The sequence below is a fragment of the Plecotus auritus genome (assembly GCF_963455305.1).
Source record: "Plecotus auritus genome assembly, chromosome: 6".
Taxonomy (NCBI): Eukaryota; Metazoa; Chordata; class Mammalia; order Chiroptera; family Vespertilionidae; genus Plecotus; species Plecotus auritus.
In genome coordinates this window covers 89,332,098-89,356,312 of record NC_137773.1, presented here as the reverse complement: position 1 = coordinate 89,356,312, position 24,215 = coordinate 89,332,098, and the positions used below count along the sequence as shown (strand labels likewise).

Below are 24,215 nucleotides of genomic sequence, written 5' to 3'. Positions count from 1 at the left end.
GGTGATGCACTCCAGAATCGGGCTCCCTCCTCTCTGGTTCCGGGGTTGGTCACCCGAGAACTGCTGCTGCCAAGTCACCGCAGCTCGGCAGCTCCTGTATTGAGCGTCTGCCCCCCTGGTGGTAACTGCATGTCATAGCTACTGGTCGGAGCATCTGCTCCTGGTGGTCATTGCACATCATGGCTACTTGTCGAACAGTCGGATGGTTGCTTAGCCTTTTACTAGGTGTACCAGTTAATAATGCGGATTATTTTCAATAGATGGAGTTACACATATGTTGATATATATGTGATTTGATATGTATGCTATTTTGTTGTATTGACAGCAAGCTTCAAAATTTCATATGTCAAATTTGCTGAAGGTGTTAACATCATATTTTTATGCTTAAATATGTCGAATTTCAAAAAAAAAATGTCGAATTTCGTGCCAAAAAAGGGCATTTGTGGGAAGTTTTAATTCATTACTTTATTTTGAAGAAAAGTGCTGCTGAAAATTATCGTATACTTTGGGAAGCTTATGGTGAACATGCTCCATCTCAAGATACTTGTGAACACTGGTTTAAACGCTTTAAAAGTGATGATTTCAATGTAAAAGACAAAGAACGTCCAGGTCAACTGAAAATATTTGAAGACCAACAATTACAAGCATTATTGGATGAAGATGCGGGTCAAACCAAAAACAACTTGCAGAAAGATTAAATGTTGCTCAGCAAATAATTCCTGATTGTTTACAAGCAATGGGAAAGATCCTAAAGGAAGGAAAATGGGTGCCGCATCAACTGAATGAAATACAAATGAAAACAGAAAAGTCATCAGTAAAATGTTGCTTCAACGGCACGAAAGAAAGTCTTTTTTGCATTGAATTGGGACTGGTGATGAAAAGTGGATTTATTTTGAGAATCCCAAACGCACAAAATCATGGGTTGATCCAGGTCAACCATCAACATCGACTGCAAGGCCAAATCACTTCGGAAAGAAGACAATGCTCTGCATTTGGTGGGATTAGGAAGGTGTGATGTATTATGAGCTTCTAAAAGCAGGTGAAACCATTAATACTGATCGCTACCAAAAACAAATAATCAATTTGAAAAATGCTTTGATTGTAAAACGACCAGAATGGGCCAAAGTAATTTTGCTTCATAATGATGCACCATCACACACTTCAAAACCAGTTAAAGACACGTTGAAAGATCTTGCCTGGGAAGTATTAACCTACCCGCTATATTCACCAGACCTTGCTCCTTCAGATTACTACTTGTTCTGATCGATGGCACACGCACTTTCTGATCAGCACTTCAAAACGTATGAAGAAGTGGAAAATTGGGTCTCTGAATGATTTGCCTCAAAACAAGGAAGTTCTATTGGGATGGTATCCACAAATTACCTGAAAGATGGGGGAAATGTGTAGCTAGTGATGGACATTACTTTGAAAACAGCACTTCTGATGTTTCTCTTGAAATTATCGTGTTTTCTTTGATTACAAAATCTACCATTATTATCCAGTACACCTAGTATCTATATCAGGGGTGGGCAAACTTTCTGACTCGAGGGCCACAATGGGTTCTTAAACTGGACCGGAGGGCCGGAACAAAAGCATGGATGGAGTGTTTGTGTGAACTAATATAAATTCAAAGTAAACATCATTACATAAAAGGGTACGGTCCTTTTTTTTATTATTTCAATAGTTTTATTCATTTCAAACATTTTAACAAGAAGAATGTAAACACTAATTATTATAATTTGAAACTTCAAAAAATGGAGGAATCATAGCACAATAACATACCTTATATTGAAGATGGCAAAGGCAAAATAAAATTGCCTAACAAAGGAAAGGTACAAAAGCCTTTCAAATTAAACTTAAATATAATAAAATAATTTAAAACTAAAACAAATAGAAAAGAACAAAATGTGTAAACAGTAAATTAAACATTTTCTTTAGTGCAACTTCCAAATTATGCCCGGGACGTAGATGTAGATGGCAATGTAGACTGGGTTGAAAGGTTTTTGGTCTTTAAAACATCAACTTCAGTGGGAACAGTGTTGTTGGTCTCCTTTTTAGCTAATGCTCTGATACTGTGCTCTCCAGGGGCGTGTCTCCCTACATCACCACGATAACGTGTCTACGCATTCCCAGGTGATGTCGGGGGACGCGTCCGCGGGCATTACAAGGAGCCTCTGGAAGATTGAGAGGTTGTTCCTTCTACTGAACGGGCGGATATAAATCCGCCCACTCAGAAGGAGCTGCGGCCGTGTTTCCCGACGTTGCCATGTTAACACTGCTGCTGGTGAAGGAGCGGAGGGGAGAGCAAGAGAACCCTCCACTCTTTCGGCTCCGCGGGCCGGATAGAACAGCCGAAGGGGCCGGATCCGGCCCACGGGCCATAGTTTGCCCACGGCTGGTCTACATAATAAAGTCTCCATAAAAACTCAAAAAGGATTGGGTTCTGAGAGCTTTAAGGTTGGTGAACACCTGGAAATTTGGGGCAAGTGGCACACCTGGGCAGAGAGCATAGAAGCTTTGTGGCCTTTACCACACACTTTGTCCTCTTCCATCTGCTGTTCCTGAGTTATATATCCTTTTATATTAACCTGAATCTAGTAAGTATAATGTTTTCTGAGTTCTGTAAGCTGCTCTAGCAGATATGTCAAACCTGAGGACGGAGTCATGGGAAAACCCAATCTATAAGCTGGTTGCTCAGAAGCACAGGTGACCACCTACCAGCGGTTGCCAACCAGTAGTCTGCGGACCACTGGTGGTCCACAAGATCTGAAAGGTTGGCGAACGCTGACCTAAACCTACTATTTGCGTGCAGAGCATGAGAGTCAATCTTGTGGGACTCAACCCTTAGCCTGTGGGATCTGACCCTATCTCCAGGGAGGTAGTGTCACAACTGAGTTGAATTATAGGACACCCATTTCGGTGTGTGGGAAGCAACCCACACACACATACTTGGTAATCAGAAGTATTCCAAGTATTCACTGTGAGACTCAGAGGAGGAATGATTTTCCTTGGAAGGGTACATCAGGGAGAATGAAAGTGATCAAAACAGTGTGGCTGTGACCCAGGGAAGTTGCCAAGTCAGACTCCTGGGCAAGCCAGGTGATTTGCAGGAGGGTTGTTGAGGGGTGCAAGAGGTCCCAGTGTGCCCTAACCAGTTTGGCTCAGTGGATAGAGCATCGGCCTGTGGAGTGAAGGGTCGCAGGTTCGATTCCGGTCAAGGGCATGTACCTTGGTTGCGGGCACATCCCCAGTAGGGAGTGTGTAGGAGGCAGCTGAATCGTTGTCTCTCTCATTGATGTTTCTAACTCTCTATCCCTCTTCCTCTCCCTCTCCCTTCCTCTCTGGAAAAAAAAAAAAAAAATCAATAAAATATATTTTTAAAAAAAGAGGCCCCAGTGTATGTGTGGCTCTGAAGTCTGGCTGCTTCCACAGCCACTGGCAGCAGCAAGACAACATGCTGAGAGAGACAGGAAAGAAGAGCTGCTGGCCAGGAGATGAGGGGGGCTGGGAAAGGGGCAGCTCTAGAGGCCACAGACTGCCTGCTCCCTGCTCCCTGCCCACCACAGAGCCAACCTCGTTGGCTCCCTGGACAGAACCCTGGGATCCAGGCAGCAGAATCTGGGGGAGCCTGAGACACAGGGGGCTCCCTTGTTCTGGCTTCAAGGAAATGCCCTGCTCTTACCCATTCCTTACCCCATAGCCAGCACCCAGGAATGCCTCAAAAGAGCTGGTGGCCTCAGGAAAAGGCAGACACATTAACACCTGTCTCAGGGGCACTTACCAGTGGTCCTGTGGGACAGGAGGAGCCTCCTCCAGTCACCTCTGAGTCATGGTTTTTATTTTTTATTTAAAATATATTTTTATTTATTTCAGAGAGGAAGGGAGAGGGAGAGAGAGATAGGAACATCAATGATGAGAGAGAATCACTGATCAGATGCCTCCTGCACGCCCCACACTGGGGATCGAGCCCGCAACCCGGGCATGTGCCCTGACCGGGAATCGAACCATGACCTCCAGGATCATAGGTCAACGCTCAACCACTGAGCCATGCCAGCCGGGCTGAGTCATGGTTTTTAATACAGCTGATTTGCTGTGATCTCTGCCCTGCTTACACTCCTTCATGGTTTCCCAGAGCCATCTGGAATAAGTCAAAACTCCTTAAGGGGCCCATGAGCCGCTGCCAATGTCTACAGCCTTGTCACACCACTCCATCACCCCAGCCATGCCATGCTGACCTTTGTCATCCACCAGACCATGGGCAGAAGGACTTCTCTCCATAGCTCCTGGGACCCAAAGCACCTTTCCTCTCTTCCCCAGTATCCCTGTCACCTTCTCTTAGAGGTCTTCCAGAACTTCCTGGACAAGCACCTATTAAAGGGTGACTCCATATTTAACACCCTCCTTGAACAGACCCAAGGCTCTGCATGTGAAAGGCACTGCATGGAGGCCCAGGGCATGCAGTCAGGGAGGCGGGGCCCCTTCCCTAAGTGCAGGAAGTAGCTGGTATGTAAGACCAGGCACCCAGCCCCTGACCATGTACATGGCCTAGGGAAAGTCACTTAGCTGCTCAAAAACACTGGGTACTGGGTGGCCCTGCACAGTAACCTTTCTGCCCCTACTGTCCTCCTTGCCCTCCCCCTTGCTTCTGGAGAGTAATGAAGCAAACAGGGGGGCTTCAAGCCCTTCAGGCTGGACAGATCTGGATCAGAGGGACGCAGTGGAACAAGGACAAATACCTGGAGTTAAACTCTCCTCCAACAGAACCTTCCATCCTCATGCAAAATGAGGGAATTTCTGCCCTGACCGGTGTGGCTCAGTTGGTTGGGCACTGTCAAGTGCACCAATAAGTTTGCCAGTGTGATGACTGGTCAGGACACATGCCAAGGTTACAGGCTCGATCCCTGGTAGGGGGTGTGCAGAAGGCAGCCCATCGATGTTTCACTCTCACTTCAATGTTTCTCCCTCTCCCTTCCTCTCTTTGTAAAAATCAATTTCAAAAAATAATAAATAAATAGAATGAGGGAAGTTCTTTCCCTCGTGGAGAACAAGGAGGTAGAAGGCAAGACAGGAAAGCAGCCACCAGCTCTGGTGAAGAACAACAAAAAGGCCAAATTTCAAGTCCTTGCTTCTCTAGTAGGAAAACTGTTACAGCCACCAAACGAGGAATAATTAAAACTATTTATTTTGGCAGACTTGAGGGTTGGGGGAATAGAAACACTTGTCCAAATGTGAGGTCTTTTATTAAATCGCCTCCTGTTGCCAAATAAAATATGGGCTCTTCACCTTCTAGAGGAAAACAACTCTAAAATTCAAGGTGCGCTCTTCCCAACCCCGGTCAGCGGTTTCCCTCTGCTCAGGGCCCATGGGCAGCTCCTGCCCATAGCCATCGTGTGCCAAGTGCAGGCACCAGGGACCCCAACAGTGAACAGGATGCCAGACCCTGCCTTCCCACACTCAGATACTAATGGGAGGTTGATGGCACATGGTATACCAGTAAGGAGATAGAATATGAGGGGCTGGAAGGAACTCAGGGTCTGATCACACAGACGTGGGGGGTACAATGCAGATTACAGACTGCCTCGGGGAGGTGATGACAATCACACCAAGCCAGGCCCACATTGATGCAGGGTTCGAATCCTGGAAGAACATCCCATCTACCAGAAGCACAGGCCCCACTGCCCTGAAGGCAGCGATCAAGTTCCAAACTGTGGGCACTGAAAACTTCCCTCTGTGTGGCGTGGCACCACATGGCCAGGAGAGAGAAGAGGTCATTCTCTGACCATCCAGTAAGGAAGACCAAGGGCAGCAGTGGTTAAGATGATGGACATCAAGGCAGACCACGGTTCAGGGCTGAACTTGCCGTTCTCCAGCTGTGTGACCAGGGGCTTCAATGTCCTCATCTGTCAAATGATGATCATGACACAGCCCGCAGGATGAGATGACAATCTATGTGGAGGGCCTGATAACCAATCCCACCACCTGCCTTCCCATTGTTGAAATTGAGGAACTTTAAGCACAGTGGGGTCCCAGGGAGAGATTTATGCACACATTCCTGTATATGCCTGAAAACCACTGCAGGAAGGCCACACCGGAAGACCTAGTATGGGGACAGGCCATGATCCGGAGGGAGGAAAAGAGGGACTTAGTTATACCCTAAGGCAGTGGTCGGCAAACTCATTAGTCAACAGAGCGGCAAACCCGGCTTGCCGCTTGCGAGCTGCAGTTTGCCAACCACTGCCCTAAGGGGTTGGGATTTTTACCACAGACACAAAAGATAACCAGAAAAAGGCAATCATTACATCTCCTGGGCCCTCCTCCAAGTGAGCAGGTCTGACTAGGTGCACCTCCCCCCTAATCCTGCTGGATAAGGGGATTGGGAAAAGGCTGCAGATGGTGAGGGCTCAGGCCCTATGACCTAAGTCCTACTAGAGCTAGAGGATGGAGCACACCAGTATCTCAGCCTCCAGTCACTGGCTCCCTCAGAGCAGGCCTGCACCCACACCACCCCCTCTTAGTGGGTGTGATGGAGGAGGGGCAGTGGCTGGCCAGGTCAGGGTGCCCAGAGACACTAGAGACTCAGGTTTCTTTAAGCCTGGGCAGCAGACCTGCATTCCAGGTAGTTGTCACCTGGGAAAGCCCTTCTCCCCCAGCAGGGGAAGCCACATGGCAAGGTAGTTGTCAGAACCCTGATTCTGGAATCAGTTAGCCCTGGGTTTGAATCCTGGCTCTGCCATCTGCAAGCAAGGGGACCCTCACCAAATCCTCAGCTTTCATTTCTGGAAAAATATTTCATTGCTCAGTATTGTCATAGCACTAACACACCCTTGCCCAGCCCAAGATCCAAGGGCACACAGCAGGTGTTGTTGGCCCCCGTGTCCCTAAGACCAGAGGTAAACAGTAGAGAGAAGAAGACCCAGAGAGAATTCTGGACACAAAGCCATGCTAGGCCCAGACCAGACTAGGTGTGCTCCTCAGGGACAAATGGCCTCGGCTGAGAGAGGCACCAGCCTCACACCATGCTTGAGCACACCTTCATTTAGTTTAGGCCACGTTAAAATGGCCCATGGTAAAGGGTAACTAACCCTCCCCCCAGAATTGGGGGAACATGAGGTTACCTCCCTGGGAGGAGACAAGATGGGAAGGTCCTTCATTCTATCTGCATTTTATTTCTTAAGGTAAGAGTGGAAGCACACAGTGTTTACCATGTTATCCTTCATTCCTTTCAAAATATTTCACAGTAACTCAACACAGCCACCTTTGCTGGCCCAATGCTGAGTCCAGCGTTGGCAATTTACAGGCAGCTGGCAAAGTCAAACAGTTAAATCTACTCCAAGAGGGGCTGGGAGAATACAGGTTTCCCATGAAGGCTAATCACTTCCAAAGTCATCCAGTGACAGGGTGACAGGACTGTGGAGCAGTGCATGAATAGGGCTGAGGATGGAACAGTCTCCTGGTCAGACAGGCAGCCATCTGGGGGGCAGTAACTCCCCCCCTCAAGGTTTCCTGTTGACATCTGGGTTAGGTAATGCCCCTGCAGCCCAGTACTACTCAGGCCACAGGCTTCTCTGCTGTATTCGGGAGACTGCTGGAGCTGCTCGTGGTGGGTGACACCCTCAGAAATGCCAGGCAGGCCTGTCCCTCGGGACCCCTGGGCTGACCACGGGCTTGAGAAGGGCCCCTGCACTAGAGACAACCAAACATCTTAAATCAGTGATGGCTTGGAGAAGTCAGAAGGCTGAGTGGGGACACTCAGCAGGGGCTCCTCTCCTGGGGAGGCCACCTCTACCTTCAGGGGTTGAAGGCTTCGGGCTCTGCATGCCTGATCTGAACAGGCCCCAAGAGGAGTCTAATTGCTAGATGTGCAGAAGGGCAACCCCAAGCAAAGGAGAACCAGACAAAGGAAGGGCCTGGCTTTTCTGAAAAGAATCCTAGGGCACCGATTGGGCAGGAGCTATTACATGCAAATATCTCCCCATCCATGCTAATCAGCCCCAGACGGGCTTTGTGAGCTACAAAAGGGACAGCAGATGTGCGCCAGTTCCTAGGCAGGGCCTTGAAAGCACAGGGGCTTAGCAGATAATTATGAAAAAAGGGGAGGAGGGTGAGCAAAGAACCAAACAGGCAACTCCAGCCCCTCTTGCCTCCTTCACTTGGCCTCTTTTCTCCAACCATGACTTTGAAACTGTGACTTATGCAATACCAGGCACACACCTAGTGCCAGACAATGCATCAGTTAGTGCTCCCAACCACCTTCCAGGGCACATTTAGCTCTTCTTTAAGTGGGGAAACTGAGACATAGAGAGATGACATGCTGGGAGCGGCTCAGCCTGGGGATCCAGTAGATTGTGAGAGATAGCTAAACCATATCCCTAGACAGTGGTCGGCAAACTGCGGCTCGTGAGCCACATGCGGCTCGCGAGCCGCTGTTTGCCGCTCTGTTGACTAATGAATTTGCCGACCACTGCCTTAGGGAAAAACACTTAAAAAACATTTTAATAATGTACTAATGTCTTTAACCTGAAGTCAAAACTTCTGGGTAAGGGTAATGCCTTACGCAGTGGTTGGCAAACTCATTAGTCAACAGAGCGGCAAACCGCGGCTCACGAGCCGCATGTGGCTCACAAGCCGCAGTTTGCTGACCACTGCTCTAGGAGATTTAGGCTCAGGAAGCTATGAAGGGCCGGGCTCAGGGTACTACTGGGAAGGACATGGGCTCTGGGCCCAGACATAGCCAGGCCTGGCTAGTTGACCATGGCTGGCAGGGGCCATCCCCCTGAACCATCACTAAAGGGAGGCAGTAGAGCCTTCCTCCTATGGCTGTGAGGGATCAGCGAGGGACCCCACCACCTGCAACACACAGCAGGAACTGAGCAGGCAGTGCTCTGTAAGGACCGAGGCAAACAAGCCCTTGGCAGAGGAGACCCTTAGGGAAGCCTGGAAAGCCAGGTTTACATGAGGTGTGTCACGATGCCTGGGGCTGTGCAGGGAGACTGGCCCTCGGGGACGTGGGTACACTCCTCACTCTGGCTCCAGCCGCTGTCTGGGACAGTGCAGGAAGTGGAGGCAGTGACAGGTCTGAGGATCATCAATGTGGCTCCTAGGAAAGAGGGCTGCCCTTGGCCAGCTAAGGGGCCTCAACATGCAGACCAGTGTGGCTCTGGAGAGGCTGGTGGACGAGCAGGGGCTGCTTCACAGGGAATGCATGTTGGAGGAAACTGCAGCCCAGGGCTGACCGTCTGGAGTCCCTCTCCAAGACCCATTTTGAAACAAAGGTTTTGACCGTTGCCCCAGAGGTGAATCAGGATGTCCTGAGGCTGCATTGCTGGTGGCCCCACTGCACAGGATGTTTGCATTAGGAAGGCCACCACCCACCCGCCTGCTTCACCAGATGTAACTCCAGATGTATTGCAGGCTATAGGAGACACCATAAGGGACTCAGCAACTAGCCAGAAATGGCCCTGGCTAGTGCTGAGCAGTGGTTAGAGCATCAGTCTGCGCAACAGAGAGTCTCGGGGCACATACCTGGGTTGCAGATTCACTCCCCATCCCCGTTCAGGGTGTGTACAGGAGGCAACCAGTAGTCATCCATTTGATGTGTCTCTCTCACATCAATGTTTCCCTCCCTTCCCCTCTAAAAAGCAATGGGAAAAATATCCCCGGGTGCGGATTAACAAAACAAAGAAACAAAACAAAAAAACCTAGGCAGGAATGAGGAAAAATTGGCTTTGAACTCCATAAGAGTTCAAGGGGCCAGTGCCCTAACAAAAGACAATGACAAGAAGGAGCAGGTGGATGTCTCCTCCATGCCAGGTGCTAGCTGAATCTCTTGGTACAGCCTGGACTCCTCATCAGTGCCCAAGAAGCAGCAGGGCTGATGAAGGTCACCGAGTCTACCAGGGTTGGCATCCAGACTCTACCATCCACCACACAGTGCCTCAGCTTCCTGTTTACAAAACAGGGATAAGAGTTGTGGCTACTGTGGCTCCCCAGGGGGCATGCATGGTGTGGGGAAGAGAATGAGCTGGTCTCACCCAACTCACACCTCTGCCAAGCACCCTTGTGCCAACAGCGCACAGCAGACAGCATCCTTTGGGGTTGTTCCATGGTTAGACAAGTCAATGAACATAAAGTGCCTGGCATAGGGCTGCTGGCACATGCTCGGACTCAGTAAACATTAGCCATGACAGGGCCTGGAAGTGTCCATAAGCAGGGCCCAGGGGGTGGGGGATGAAGGCAGTCAGAGCCAGGCTCTGCAAGAGGGGCCCCCAGGGCACACAAGAGAAGTCTGAAAGCTCTAGGCTGCCTTTGCCTTAACTCCAGTTCAAGGAAGAACATGGCAAGTTCTTTGAAATGTGCCTCTTGTGTCTGCAAGAGGCCCCCCAATCCGTCTTTGATTATTGATTCCCAGGCCCCCTGCAGGGGGTCACAAGTGTATCCCTTTTTCATGAAGAAGCTGAACTGCCAGGGTCCTTTCCTTGCTCAGAATCCCATCCGTCGTGGTTGTTTCTATCCATAAAACCAGGCAGGTTTCTATCCATAAAACCATTCTCCTCTGACATGTGTAACAATTCCAGCAAAAAACAAACCCCAGCCACAGGAACACAATTAGTGGGGAGCAAATCCACCAACAATCTAAAAGAAAAACAGCCCAGATCCACTCTTGCCAAAGTTGTGGGTGATGAATTGCTTGAGAGACAGACAAAAACAGGGAATAAAAGGAGGTTCTCCCCGCTCTGTGTAAGGAGTGGGGTTCGGGAGGAGACAGAGCACCCCTCCCTTCAACCAGTCTGGACCAGTTTTCGAATGTTCTGCCTGGCAACAGGGGACAGACCCACCTGACCAAACAAAAACTACCCAGAGGCTGAGGGGTAAATTCTAGGTCTGGTTTTGAGGGTAGTTATGTGGGTGTACACAAATGTTGAATGCCCTGAACACCTAATGCCTGGGCATCTGTGTGTTGATTAAACAAGTAATCAAAAGAATAACCCACAAGATGAGACACACAAGGAGTCCCATGGAGTCTCCATATCCAACTCCTGCAGGCCTGGGTGGAGCCTGGTCTCAATTTCCTTCATATAACTTTTTTTCAGGGAACAAAGGGAGTGGGGGTGGGGGAAGTCAGGGACTCCAGACTCCTAACCAGAAAGTCAGATCTGGGCAGCAAAACAAGAGTCAGGGCAGGTGCCATGGTTTTCCTGGGCAGATGTGAAGAGGTCCATGCACTATTCCTGAGGCCTGAATCCTGAAGCTTCCCAAACAAGTCTTCAAAGTGAGACAATGGGAAGGTGATCACACAAAGGAAGGAGCTCCCTCCTGAGTCAACCCTAACAGGGGGCTCAGGCAGGATCTCCAAGGCCACCTCTGTGTCCCAACCCAGCTCTAACTGTCAGGGGTTTCATTATGACCCCCACACCTGTGACACATCATCTCTTTCAGGCCACAGAGCAGGCTGAAGAGATATATCTATATCTATATATCTATATATCTATATATCTATATATCTATATCTATATCTATATCTATATATCTATCTATAAAACCCTAATATGGAAACAGACCAAAGGGCGGAACAACCGAACAACCGGTTGCTATGATGTGCACTGACTACCAGGGGTTGCACGCAGAACATGGCGGGCGTCGGCCACAGCGGAATGGTGGAGCAGGTGAGCGGGGGCACCAGACCAAGGAGGGGCACCAGTCACTGTCATCGGGGCGAGCCTCTGGTGGTTACTGAAAATTCTTTGCTCCCATGTGCCACAGTCCCGCTCGCACCCACTGCTGGTGCCAGAGCCGTTGCTTGCACCACTGCCGGCACCTGGCACCAGCCCTGATCGCTTGGTGCCGTCAACAGGTGCAAGAGGCGGGTGCCAGCCCCAATCGCCCCTAAAGGCTTTTCCACCTCCCCCTGCTCCTGAGGGGTGATTGGGGCAGCAGCCGCCACTTGGGCACCGGCCCAGCACCAATCACTCCACACCGTCAGTGGGTGTGAGCGGAGACGATACAGTCAGCGCGTGGGAGCGACAGTGGCAGGAGCGGGGGCTGCCGGCAGACAGGGGAACAGGGGCCACACAGCAGGAGGGGCTGGGCTGGGGCGCGGAGGATGGGCCAAGATCTGCCTCTGTGCCCACCGCAGCCTCACAGCCCACAGTTCCTTTCAAGGTGCACGAATTCATGCACTGGGCCCTAGTATATGTAAAATATATACTAGGAGTGGGCCTAAGCTGCAGTCTAGCCTCTCTCTGCGGGAGGTGACCAGTGAGCACATCGGGGGACAAGCAAATCAGGGGACGGCCCCAGCCAGCAAGCAGCCGGCCCCACCCTCCATCGCCCCACTACCGTCCCCTCCCTCTGCCTGCTGGCACCCGCCTTGGCTGGCCCGCCTCCTGCCAACCAGTAGCTCAGCCATTCGGTCTATTTGCATATTACGCTTTTATTATATAGGATTATACGGTGTTATTCATTTGCTATATGCTGGGTTGACACCAACCTTTGAAACTACCATTTTCCAGAAAGGAAACTGCAGTGATGACAAGGGTCACTTGGCCAGGGTCACAAGATCACATCAAGGTTAGGCTCCCTTGCCCTGACTGGTTTGGCTCAGTGGATAGAGCGTCGGCCTGCGGACTGGGGGGTCCCAGGTGGTCCCGGGTTCGATTCCGGTCAAGGGCATGTACCTTGGTTGCGGGCACATCCCCAGTAGGGGGTGTGCAGGAGGCAGCTGATCGATGTCTCTCTCTCATCGATGTTTCTAACTTTCTATCCCTCTCCCTTCCTCTCTGTAAAAAATCAATAAAATATATTTAAAAAAAAAAAAAAAAAAAAAAAAAAAAAAAAAAAAAAAAGGTTAGGCTCCCTAGCCCAGTGGTCGGCAAACTGCGGCTCGTGAGCCGTGGTTTGCTGCTCTGTTGACTAATGAGTTTGCCGACCACTGACCTAGACTCTCGATTCCAAGAATTACAGGCTGCTGTTGTTCCTTGTGATTAAGCCCCTATCCCAGTGGTCAGCAAACTCATTAGTCAACAGAGCGGCAAACCGCAGCTCGAGAGCCACCCACTGCCCTAGCCTATGCTAATCACAACCTCCAGCAGCTTCTGACCCAGAGAGGGCTGCTGCAGTCCAGAAGGGGAAGGGAGAATATTCCACCCAGGAAATGCAAAGCAAGGGAAAGACAGGGGTCCAGGAGAGCAGCAGCAAGACTGATTTAGACACTGCATACCCCAGCTGCCCTCAGAGCAGTCTGATACCCCAGCAGAGCTACTGGCCCCGTCCCTGGGTTCTCTCCTTCCCACCTGAATTCTCTCTGGCCTGTGGCCTCTTACCCCCGCAACATAGCTCCTTAGCTACCCTTCTCTTCACACTGGGCCCTTGACCACTTTCTATACAGTGGGAGATGGGGTTCCTCCTCTGCCTTCTCTCTGCTTCCCAAGACTAGGAGTAGGCTGGGAGTGGGGATCGTGTCTGACTTGCAGGGCTGTTTCTACAGCCCAGGCACAGACATCCACCCTCGCCAAGGTCACCTGCCACCAGCTCAACCCCTCAGTGAGGCCTCCTTTCCAACAAGGAAGCTGAGATTCGGGAGGCTGAGCCTCACTCAGGATCGCCCTACTTGGGAAGGGCAGGGAACAGAACTGGGCTAACCCAGACATAGCCACAGGGGTCACTTCCCTCCCCAACCCTTTTGAAATAAACACCACGCCCCTTTGCTGGGGCCCACCTTTCCCCATGCATACCCTACTCCAACCACACTGGCTGCTGGCTGCTCTTAGCCATGCAGGACCCACAAGCTCACTCTTAGAAGTCTTCCCACCACAGGGGAACAGGCATGATTTTTTTTTTTTGCAATCTTTGAGCTGCTGAGAATTTACTGATGCATCTTCATGAATTTCTTTTCTCAAAGAAACATAGATTAATGCTTTGAGATAAAAACAGCCAAGAGACATCAGAAGACATTTAGGTAAAAGGAAGCAGGCACTATTTTTACTTCTGTTAGCTCACAACTCACAACAACCCTTCAAGGTGGATGCTATCAAGATCCATTTTACAGCAGAGGAAACTGAGGTACAGAAAGGGCAGTGTGGGTCAGATGGTCAAGTGTGGGTCAAGACTTGGCCCAGCCTCCACCTGCTCTTCTACTGATGGCTTCAATATTCCAGCCTGAGCAGGTCCCCCTAGCCTCCCACTGCTCCTTGACCAAACCCCCCACCCCCTCCTCCAACGTTGTTGAGCATCAGCTTGTTATTTTCTCCCAGGCACAGACCATTAGGAGCACTAGCACATTGGAGGTGATTGCTAACTTACTGCCTGTCACCCAATACCCCAGACCCAAAGTTGTGGAGCCATGTGCTTATTGCAGGTGTCACTGTATCCCCAGCTCCTAAAACTGTAATTGGCACACAGCAAATGCTCAGTAAAAATTTGCTGTTTAAAGTTAGATGAATAGTAACTACTGCAATAAAAAGACAGCAAGTCTACTCTCCATACACGTTTCTGGTTGAAGGAGTCTCCCCATTTTCAAAGAACTGTGGGTGGGCCCTGCCATCCTGGGTGATGTTCAACTCTCCCACTTCTCATTCAGCGCCCCCCCCCGCCCCAAACCGGCCAACTAGCTGGGTCGCCTCCCCCACCACAGCCCTCCAAGGGAGCTGTCCTCCAGGTCAGAAATCTGGTGACCTCCCAAGGCTCTAACTCTAACCCTGGGCAGCAGCCAATACTGCTAACCTCTCCATCCTGCCTGTTCAAAGCTGCTCCCTACTCCCCCAGACCCAGCAGACACAGGGCCCTGCCCCCGCCTCTCCCACTGACTACCACCATCAAGCCAGGAGCATCCACTTCACCACCCCCTCTGGTACTGTCCTCCAGTTGCTGTCAGCCTTTCTCTGATCACAGATCCCTCTGAGGAAGATCATAATTAGGGGAGTCTCTCCCCCTGACCAAATGTACATAAAACCAATAGTAACACCAAGGCCATGGTTTACCAAATGCACACAAAATGAAGCATTTTACATGTGTTCCCTCCAGAGAGGTGCCACTGTCACACCTTTTCTACAATCAAAGAGGCTCATCTGAATCACAGCCACTGACTCTTGTCCTTGTACCCTTATGCAAAAATTTCAGGGAATCGTGGAACCGCACGAGCCGTCCACAGACTTTACGTTAAGAGCCCTAGCTCTGAGTGGCCTCCACTCTCCACCTAGTATGACCCTCCATCCCGCCCTCTCTGGGATGGACATCTTGACAGATGTCCTGACAAACTTAAACCCACCACCTCCCTGGGTAGCAGGCAGATCCAGACACAGAGCAGACTCCCGGGGAAAGAAAACACACTAGCACCAACAAGGGTACCTGATCCTCCCCCATTCTGCTAAATCTGACCTGGTCCAAAGTCTGGCACCTGAGAATCAACGTGAGTTCATGCCACATTCCTCCTGTTAAAAGGCCCTGCATGACTACCACGTGCAGACCCTAAATGTAATATATGCTTGCTTGCTTGCCAGGTAACAGAGTGCAGCCCCCTTTTCTCCTGTTATCTCACATACAGACCCCAACAACCCCAAAGAGAGTATGATGCTGGGCCCTCAGCCCCTTGCCTGAAACACATAGGCCCATGTAGGCAGACTTCAGAGATATTGCAGGTTTGGTTCCAGACCACCGTAATAAAGTGAGTATCACAATAAAGCAAGTCATAATCTTTTTTCTGGTGGAGGGTCTTGCCTTCAATTTGTAAAAAAAAAAAAAACCAACAAAAAAAAGCAAGACCTGTAAAACACAATAAAGCAACGTGCAATAAAATGAGGTACACCTGTATAAACTCTTCAGTTTTATAAAGGTAGCAGGTACAGATAATGTAGCTTGTCCCCAGCAGAGTACAGACAACACCTGTAACCAAGCATATTTTACAGGGAAACATAGGATTAGTCACACTAAATTGGATATGTAGAGATAATAAAGAACCCAGGTGGCAGAGTTCAGGTCTGATTAAATTTTGCTGTCAAATGCATGGCAGGTTAGGTTTCCAGAAGTTCTGGATTTCCAAATTGCCAGGGAGGGCTGTGGACTAAACAGGTTGCAGATGGAGGTGAGGAAAGGGAGAGGCTGTGGGGTGGGCAGTGGGAGGGGCCTGGGACTAAAAGCCAGGCCAGGTTAGGACTGGGTCTAACAGCCCTTATCTGCACAGGGATTCAACTCAGCCACCTAAAGGAAGGGTCTAGGGGCCAAAGGAGATTGCAGGCTAAGGGAAAGAGATGTTATCCCACACCAGATGGAGACCTGGGTTCAGACAAATGCTTCTCTATTTTAAGAAACAAACCACTGCAAGTGAAAGGACAGATGACTACTGGCGCGAGGCCTGTGTTAGGGTGGCAGCGGGCAGAAAGATGTCTCTGGCTAACTGGCGTGGCATAGCTCCTTTTGAAGATGGCACTGTTCTCTACCTGGTCTCAGGGCATGTAGGCCTGGGATTGCCAGGCTTTCTGATTTTTCAGAAGTACTAAGTCAAATTTTGATGTGAAATCACCCAATTTTAAAAATAGTGGATGTCTACTTTTATTTTAACCCTGTGGCCAAGCAAACCCTTCGGGCAGGTCACTCACAACCCCTGGCCAAGGGTCATGACCTTTGCTATCTTGTCCCCAGTGCCCTGAGCAGAATTCGAATTCACCTTTTGTTCATTATCACAACTCCTGAACCCCTGAATGCTTCTGGGATGGGCTAAGGTGAAACTATTCAGTTACATTCCTGTTACATTCTCTGGTCTGGAAGCTTCCACAGGTTTCTCTCTCCCTGCTCCATCTACACCATAACCTATTAGCAGAGTAATCTTCAGAATTACCATTTGTATCATGTTAGTCCTCTGGAAAAATAGTGGACAGCTCCTGACCACATACAGGAAAAGGACGTCACTTGTAAAAAATGACTTGGACCCAACTTTGTTACCTCTCCTTTAGCTCCCCATTTCCTCAGAGACCCCTTTGCTCCCCAACAGGCTGCTGTCCCCATCCTCCATTCACTTGAGCATCTCTCCATGTCCATCCCAGCAATCTGGCTATATCCACATCCTAGTATGCACTGTGGCCAAGGTGTCTGTCTCTCAGTGTCTGTTCTCCCTTTCCCCTAGAGAAAAAGAAACCCTGAAATTAGCTAAGCGTATGACCATTTGTACTAAAGACTACATTTCCCAGCCTTCCTTGTGCTAATGGTGGCCATTTGACTATATTCTAGTCAATGAGATGGAAGCAGAAACCCCCTCAACCAGCTTTTGGGAACCTCTCTTAACAGACACCTGGATGAACCCCTGGCATCCTTTGTGTCTTCTTTGTCCTGCTGCCTGGAAACCACGTTGTAATGGCTGAACTTCAGCCACCAAGTTGATCACGATGACAAGACCTCACTCCAGGAAGGACCTGGTTCTGAAGAGTTTTTCAAGTAGAGGCTTCACACCAGCCCTGGTCTGCCAATCTCCAGACTTTAGCATAAAAAGCATGAGAAATAAAATGTCATCTCGTTTAAGCCACTAATACTTTGGGTATGTGTTATGAACAGACAAAATGAATCCTGATCACCATTTTTTACTGAACCACTTTGCATTAAGACAGCAGGCCCAGCCGAAACCGGTTTGGCTCAGTGGATAGAGCGTCGGCCTGCGGACTGAAGGGTCCCGGGTTCGATTCCGGTCAAGGGCATGTACCTTGGTTGCGGGCACATCCCCAGTGGGGGGTGTGCAGGAGGCAGCTGATCGATGTTTCTCTCTCATGGATGTTTCTAGCTCTCTATCCTTCTCCCTTCCTCTCTGTAAAATATCAATTAAAAAAAAAATTAAAAAAAAAAAAAAAAAAGACAGCAGGCCCAATAGCCCTGAACTCTAAACCCAGCTCTGCTGCCTGCCAACCATGCCACCTGGTCAATCAAGCCTTTCCACCTGTTTTCCACCAATACAATGGGAATAGTGTCCTTGACCTCACAGGACTGTCTTAAGGACCAATGGTAACACACAGCAGGAGTCACACCTGTCAGGCCAACTGGCCCACACAGTCCAGAAAGTGTACTCTATCTGGCCTGGGCAATCAGGACACTTCATAATCAAACAAACACAATGAAAGGCTTTTCCGTTTCTTTTAAAACTATGGCAGATCTGCCATCCATGGCTGAGGCCAAGTTCCCACAGTGCCCCCTCCTCCTGCCTGTTTCATTAATTTATCCCAGGGGTCCATAAGCTTTTACTGTCAAAGGCCAGCAAATAAGTATTTTAGGTTTTGCATGACACAATGGTCTTGGTTGAATATTCTTCTTTGGATTGTCTTTAAAAATCCAAACCTTCAAAAATGTATAAACCTCCCTTAGCTTTGACTATATAAAAATAGGCTAACCCTAGCTGGTTTGGCTCAGTGGGTAGAGTGTCGGCCTGCGGACTGAAGGGTCCCGGGTTCGATTCCGGTCAAGGGCACATGCCCGGGTTGCCTGCTCGATCCCAGTAGGGGCCAGGCAGGAGGCAGCCGATCAATGATTCTCTCTCATCACTGATGTTTCTATCTCTTTCTCTCCCTCTCCCTTCCACTCTGAAATCAATAAAATAAATAAATAAATAAATAAATAAATAAATAGGCAGGCTGCAGGCCCAACCTGGCCCATAGGCAACAGTTTGCCCACAGGCCCTAATTTATACCATTATCCTTTCCCCAGCTACTCCCAAGGTCAAGCAATTGAGTATGTCAACACAGGTTTATGCAGTGTTGATAAACAGTAAATGCTCAATGAAGAACAGCAGCCAATAGGAACATGCAGGCACCAGTGAAATATGAATGCCCTTCTAGTATTACTTTCTTGATTGTCACCCCAACATGTCACTGAATATTCTAAAGGCTAGGCACATATGATAAACTCTTCTGTGCCCTCAACCCCTCCCACAGATGTCAGGGGGTGTTACCAGGATTATGACTGAAGGAAATCACAAGGGTTTCAGATTCTGTGGCAGCAGGCCATTCTTCACCTGTTTGCACAGAGGGTTTTTCTCTGGGGTTTCCATATCCTGGCATGCCCCCACAAACTGAAATTTAGCCCTGTATGAGCCAGCCCTGCTATATATTTCTTCCTAGCCAAAGGGTTGGGGACAATCCAGAGAGCCAACCAAAGTAACTTGTGCTGACCAAGAAAAAAAAAGTGACACAGTCATCTCCAGAAAGTCTGCCATGGGACTGAGGAACTAAGAGTCTGTTCTGCTCTCTGCCCTGGCCACCCCACGATGGTCTTCCTCAAGGAGCTGCATCCTTCCAAGGGGAGGGCAGCTTGCTCCAAGTACTCCAGATGCTGTACCAAAGCTTCCTCAAGCCCAGGAAAGCTGTACCTCTACCCAGGGAAATGGCCTGGTTTTTGGTAGCTGCCATTTAGTCAATGCTATGGATACAGGGTGACTTCAAGTGGCACGAAAGAAGGGTGACTGGGACAAGGCCTTTTGCAGCTGTCATCGTTCCCACACAGAGGGTACTGGCCTGTGTAGCTCCGTGGTTAGAGTGTCAACCTATGCACTGAAGGGTCACAGGTTCGATTCCATAAGGGCACATACCTAGGTTGCAGGTTTGATCCCAATTGGGGCGTGTGGGTAACACAACCAATCCATGTTTCTCTCACATCGATGGTTTTCTCTCTCTGTCTCTCTCTCTCTCTCTCCCTTCCTCTCTCTCTCTCTAGAATCAATGAAAAAACATATCCTCCAGTGAGGATTTTTTTAAAAAAAAGGAAACAGGGCTGGCCCTAGCTGGGTAGCTCAGTTGGTTAGAGCAGTGGTCGGCAAACTGCGGTTCGCGAGCGCCACATGCGGCTCGCGAGCCGCGGTTTGCCGCTCTGTTGACTAATGAGTTTGCCGACCACAGGTTAGAGTGTTGTCCCAATACACCAAGATTGTGGGTTCAATCCCCAATCAGGGCAAATACAAGAGTCAACCAATGAATGCATGGGTGGGTAGAACATGTCGATGTCTCTCTTTCTCCCTTCCTCTCTCTCTCTTTCTCTAAAATCAAATTAAAAAAGAAAAAAGAAAGAAAGCAATAGGGCTGTATGTCCTGCTACCCTTACCCAGCTCCCAGACCTGCCACCTCAGGCAGAGGTTGCAGCCCAGGGGTCCCTCTTCCATCTGCAGGAAATGCAAGATAGCTGGGCAGCCTGCAGAATAAGGGGATCCCTCCCAGAAAAGCCAGTCCTTTACTACTCTACACCAATAACATCAGTCACTAATATCTATAGAAACAGTGACTATTTAATGCCAGACACCCTGCTCCACACCCCCATGGTCCACTTCACACACATTCCCGGGGTTCCAAGTAGCAGCATTCCCAATGCGGATGAAGAAACCGAGACTGTGTGCAGGTGAGCATTGCTACAGGTAAGGAAACAGGCTCAGGGAAGTGAAATGGCTAGCGTAAGACCATACCAGTCAGACTCCACATTCAGAACCCTCCCCTGCATCCAAAGATCCCCTGGCCCAAGTCCCACATGGAGGAACCGGGAAATTTGTGCAGGTATCCAGACCAACCCTGTCCCAACCCAAACACAAATTCAAATCCTAGGAGTGATCTAGAAACAGAAGCAGCTCGAAAGACTCCACCTCATGAGGGGCAGGTGAGCAAAACTGGGCTCCTGATGCTTTCTCACCTGGCCAAAGAAGCATTTAGATCCCAAAAGGATCCAAGTGGGAAAATGCTGAGGCCAGAGAAGGAAATTCATCCCAAGAGAAGGCCTAAAGCTTCCAGCAGCCTGGTTCCCCCAAGTCCCAACCCCACACTCCCTACCGCCCACCCAGCTGCCACATGCCTGCACATTTCCTCAGTGGCTAGAGACCATCTCTGACTTTTTCCAGGGGACTGTCAGTCAGCACTCCATACCCAGCAGGCCTGCTCTCGGATCCAGGAGCAGTGTGCAGCCCACACCCCAGCCCTGGGACTTTGCACTCCCCAGTACCCTTCACAGCAATCCTTCCCCATGCACCCACTCTCCAGGCCTGCTCAGGAACCAATGCTGCCTCACTCAGACTAAGTAACCCAACCTACTTGGAGGCCATCGCCAGCCAGTTATTGGAGGAGTTTTAGGTTACACCTCCAAGTGTCCATTTATAAAGAAACATGCTGTGCCACAGTCCTATCATCACCCCCATTCTACCAATGAAGAAACTGAGGCACAGGCACACAACTACGGTAGGGCATCAGTCTAGCCCACATAGTGGACAAAAAAAGAAAAACTATGTCCGAGCCCTAACCCCCAGAGCCTATGAAGATGACTTCACCATTTGTAAAAAGGATCTGTGCAGATGTAATTAAGGATCTTGAGATAAGATCATCCTGGATGTAGGGTGGCCCCTAAATACAAAGGTAAGTGAAGGGAAGAGACAGGGAAGAAGGGGTGTAAAGACCGAGGCACAGATCAGAGTTGTGTTGCTGTATGCCAAGCAATACCTGGAGCCATGGAAGCTAGAAGAGGCAAGAAAGGAGCCTCCGGAGGGAATGTGGCTCTGCCAACACTTTGATTTCAGACTTTGGGCTAGGAACTGTATGAAAATACATTCCTATTGTTTTAAGTCACCACGTTTGTTATGGCAGCCCTGGGAAACTAACGCAAGCAGGTTCAGCTGACTCCAGAACCCCTGCTCTCAACCCCACACTGTTAGTGAACATAAATGGGGGTGGGAGGCGGGGGAATCTTTCAGACTCGTGAGACTGTATCATCCCAGACTAAGGATCTCGGTTAGAAAAACATGAACTTTCTCCTCTTTACAAATAATACTTCAGTTATGAATTACCTCAAAAAGAGAAGTGCTATCTTCATAGCTCATACAATTCAAGATTATCAGCAAAAACACGAAAGTAAAAACTCTCCTGAACAAAGATGCTAATAGGGGAAACTGGGTATGGAGCATATGGGAACTTTCTGTACCACCTTCCTAATAATCCTATCAACCTCGAATTGTTTTAAAATCAAAAGAAGTTTATTTACAAAAGAAAACCAACTCTCCTGGACCTAACTCCCTTGTGGGTCAGCCTTGGGACCCTAGTTTGAAAAACTCTACCCTACTTTACTCTGTTCCCCCAAAATACTTGCAGAATGAATGCCCTTATTTATGATCTGGGGGATCCTTAAGATGGAGCTTAAGTGTCTGTCCTGAGCTCTGATGTCCACCTGGGACACCTTTCTCCCTTCTCATCTGATCCAAGATCTAGCTCTGCCCCAGCAAAGAGGGGTGGACACTTGGGAAATAGGCACAGCTCCCTGAGTTTGGGTTTTCTAAGTCAAGGCACAGGGAGAAACCTGTGTGAACCAACTGCTCTTCACACCCTATACCAAAGTGGCAAAAAATCCACACACGCTGAAGCCAGTAAGAGACTCCTGAGTGGCTCCCCCAGAGCATCTGTGTAAGAAACCCTGAGAGACAAAGCTGAATGAAACATAATAGCAAAATTTGAAGGAGGAATCAAGAATGGGAGAGAACAGGTAAGAAAGAGTAACAAAAAAAAAAAAAGGATGAACTACAAAGACTAGGGGTCCTTGGCAAACACATTTGTGATTCCCCCCTACCCCCTAAAATGTCAGTTTTGAAACTAGCTGCTGAAAAAGCACCCAGCTTCTCACATCCCCTGAAAGGAAGATCAGAGGACCGCGGCACAGGAGGAAACTGTTACCTCTTCAGCCCGGCATCAGGACGGGCCCTATCCATTCCTTATCACCGAGCACACCCAGGTGCTCGCACCACCCTCTCCTCCTGCCCGGATCGACAAGTTTCCCACTCGGGGGGCGGGGGGGGGGGCCAATACCATGCCCTCCAGATGGGTGGACCCGGTCCCCTAAGCCGCCCCAGACTGGGCACCACTTTCCAACTGTCCTTAGCAGTCCAGGGGGGTCCCTGAGACGGCCAGAAGCTGCCCACACACCTCTCCCCCTACAAGGCGGCCACACCCGACCCGACCACCTCAAGCCCCCTTCTCTCCCACCCAGCCCCCACACCCCTGGCGTCATCTGAATTCACCTTCCACTCTCGGCCCCCCCACTTCCTGCCCACCCCCCTCCCAATCTCAGGGCCCTCACTCCCCCATTTCCCGCTTCCCTCCGTACACTGGGCACCTCACCTCTGACCGCCACGCACGCCCTCTTTTCTGCCTCTGCTCCTTGATACAGTTCCTCCACACCCCTTAATCAGGGCCCCACACAGCGCGCTCCCTCGGCTCGGCCCCACGCACCCCACACCAGGCCCCCATGGCTCGGGCCCCTAACCCTCGGGCCGCCAAGCCCCTCACCCACCACCGCCGCCGCGTCCCTCCCGCCCCGGGCCCCCGCCCGACCCGCCTCGTGCGCAGTCGCCACGCGCCGCCCGGCCGTCTGCCCGGACCCGAGACCCCGCACTCACGGCTGAAGAGGGCGATGCCTGCCGACTCCGGGCCGGCGCGCACCTCGAGGCGCAGCGCCTGATGCTCCGCGTGCCGCTGGATCTCGCCGTTCGCGTCGCCAATGGTGAGGAGGCGGGTGCCGGAGAACACCGACACAGTCGCGCAGGGCCCCACGACGCCGGCGCCCGCCGTCACCATAATGCCCGCGCCCGGCCCCGCCGTCGCCGCCGCTGCTGCCATCTTAGATCCGGCTCCAGGCCCCACTGCCGCCGCCGCGCCCGGGCCCAGGCCGCCGCCGCTACTGCCGCCGCCGCCGCCGCCGCCGCCGCCGCCGCGCAGGCCGAGGCCGAGGCCGAGCCGGGCAGCGCCGCCTGCGGGCCACGCGCCGCCTCGCTGCCACCGCCGACGGCCCGGCCCCGTGGCGCAGCGCCCCCTGCCGGCGGCCCTGGGCGCGGGGAGGGAGCACGCGGGGAACCACACTCGCAGCGGGAAGGGGTCGGCCCCGCCCCGACCCCGCCCCACTCCGCCTCGCGCGAACGGTCGCCGCTTTGTGAGGTGGTCGGTGGCCCCGGCGCGGCGGCGGCGGGAGCGTGCGTCAGGGGGCGGTGCTAGGGCCTCGGCCACGCCCCTGAGCCCGCCCCCAGCTCGCTGAGGAAAGGCCCCGCTAATGAGTAGTGCGAGTGCGGAGGCCAGAGGAGGGCAGGTAAGAGAGCGTCAGGGGCAGTGCTCGGCCGTGCACACTCGCCCCGGTCCCGCCCAACGCAAAGGGCCACGCTTTATGAGGCGGTGCCCCAGTCCCGGAAGCGGTGGGGGCGTGTCTGACGCCGATGACTTAGACACGCCCCTGAGGCTGGC

The 24,215-nt window shown here is 50.8% G+C and overlaps 1 protein-coding gene across 2 annotated transcripts in view; it reads right to left on the bottom strand.

The window, feature by feature from the left end:
• Positions 1–23,684, bottom strand: part of CARM1 (coactivator associated arginine methyltransferase 1) — a 53,933-nt gene extending 30,249 nt beyond the window's left edge. For both annotated transcript variants that reach the window (XM_080674902.1, XM_080674903.1), the window contains exon 1: positions 23,381–23,684. In XM_080674902.1, the coding sequence (XP_080531028.1) occupies positions 23,381–23,600 (220 nt within the window). In that variant the 5' untranslated portion in view covers positions 23,601–23,684. The remainder of the gene's footprint in view (positions 1–23,380) is intronic.
• Between the last annotated feature and the right edge of the window lie 531 nt (positions 23,685–24,215).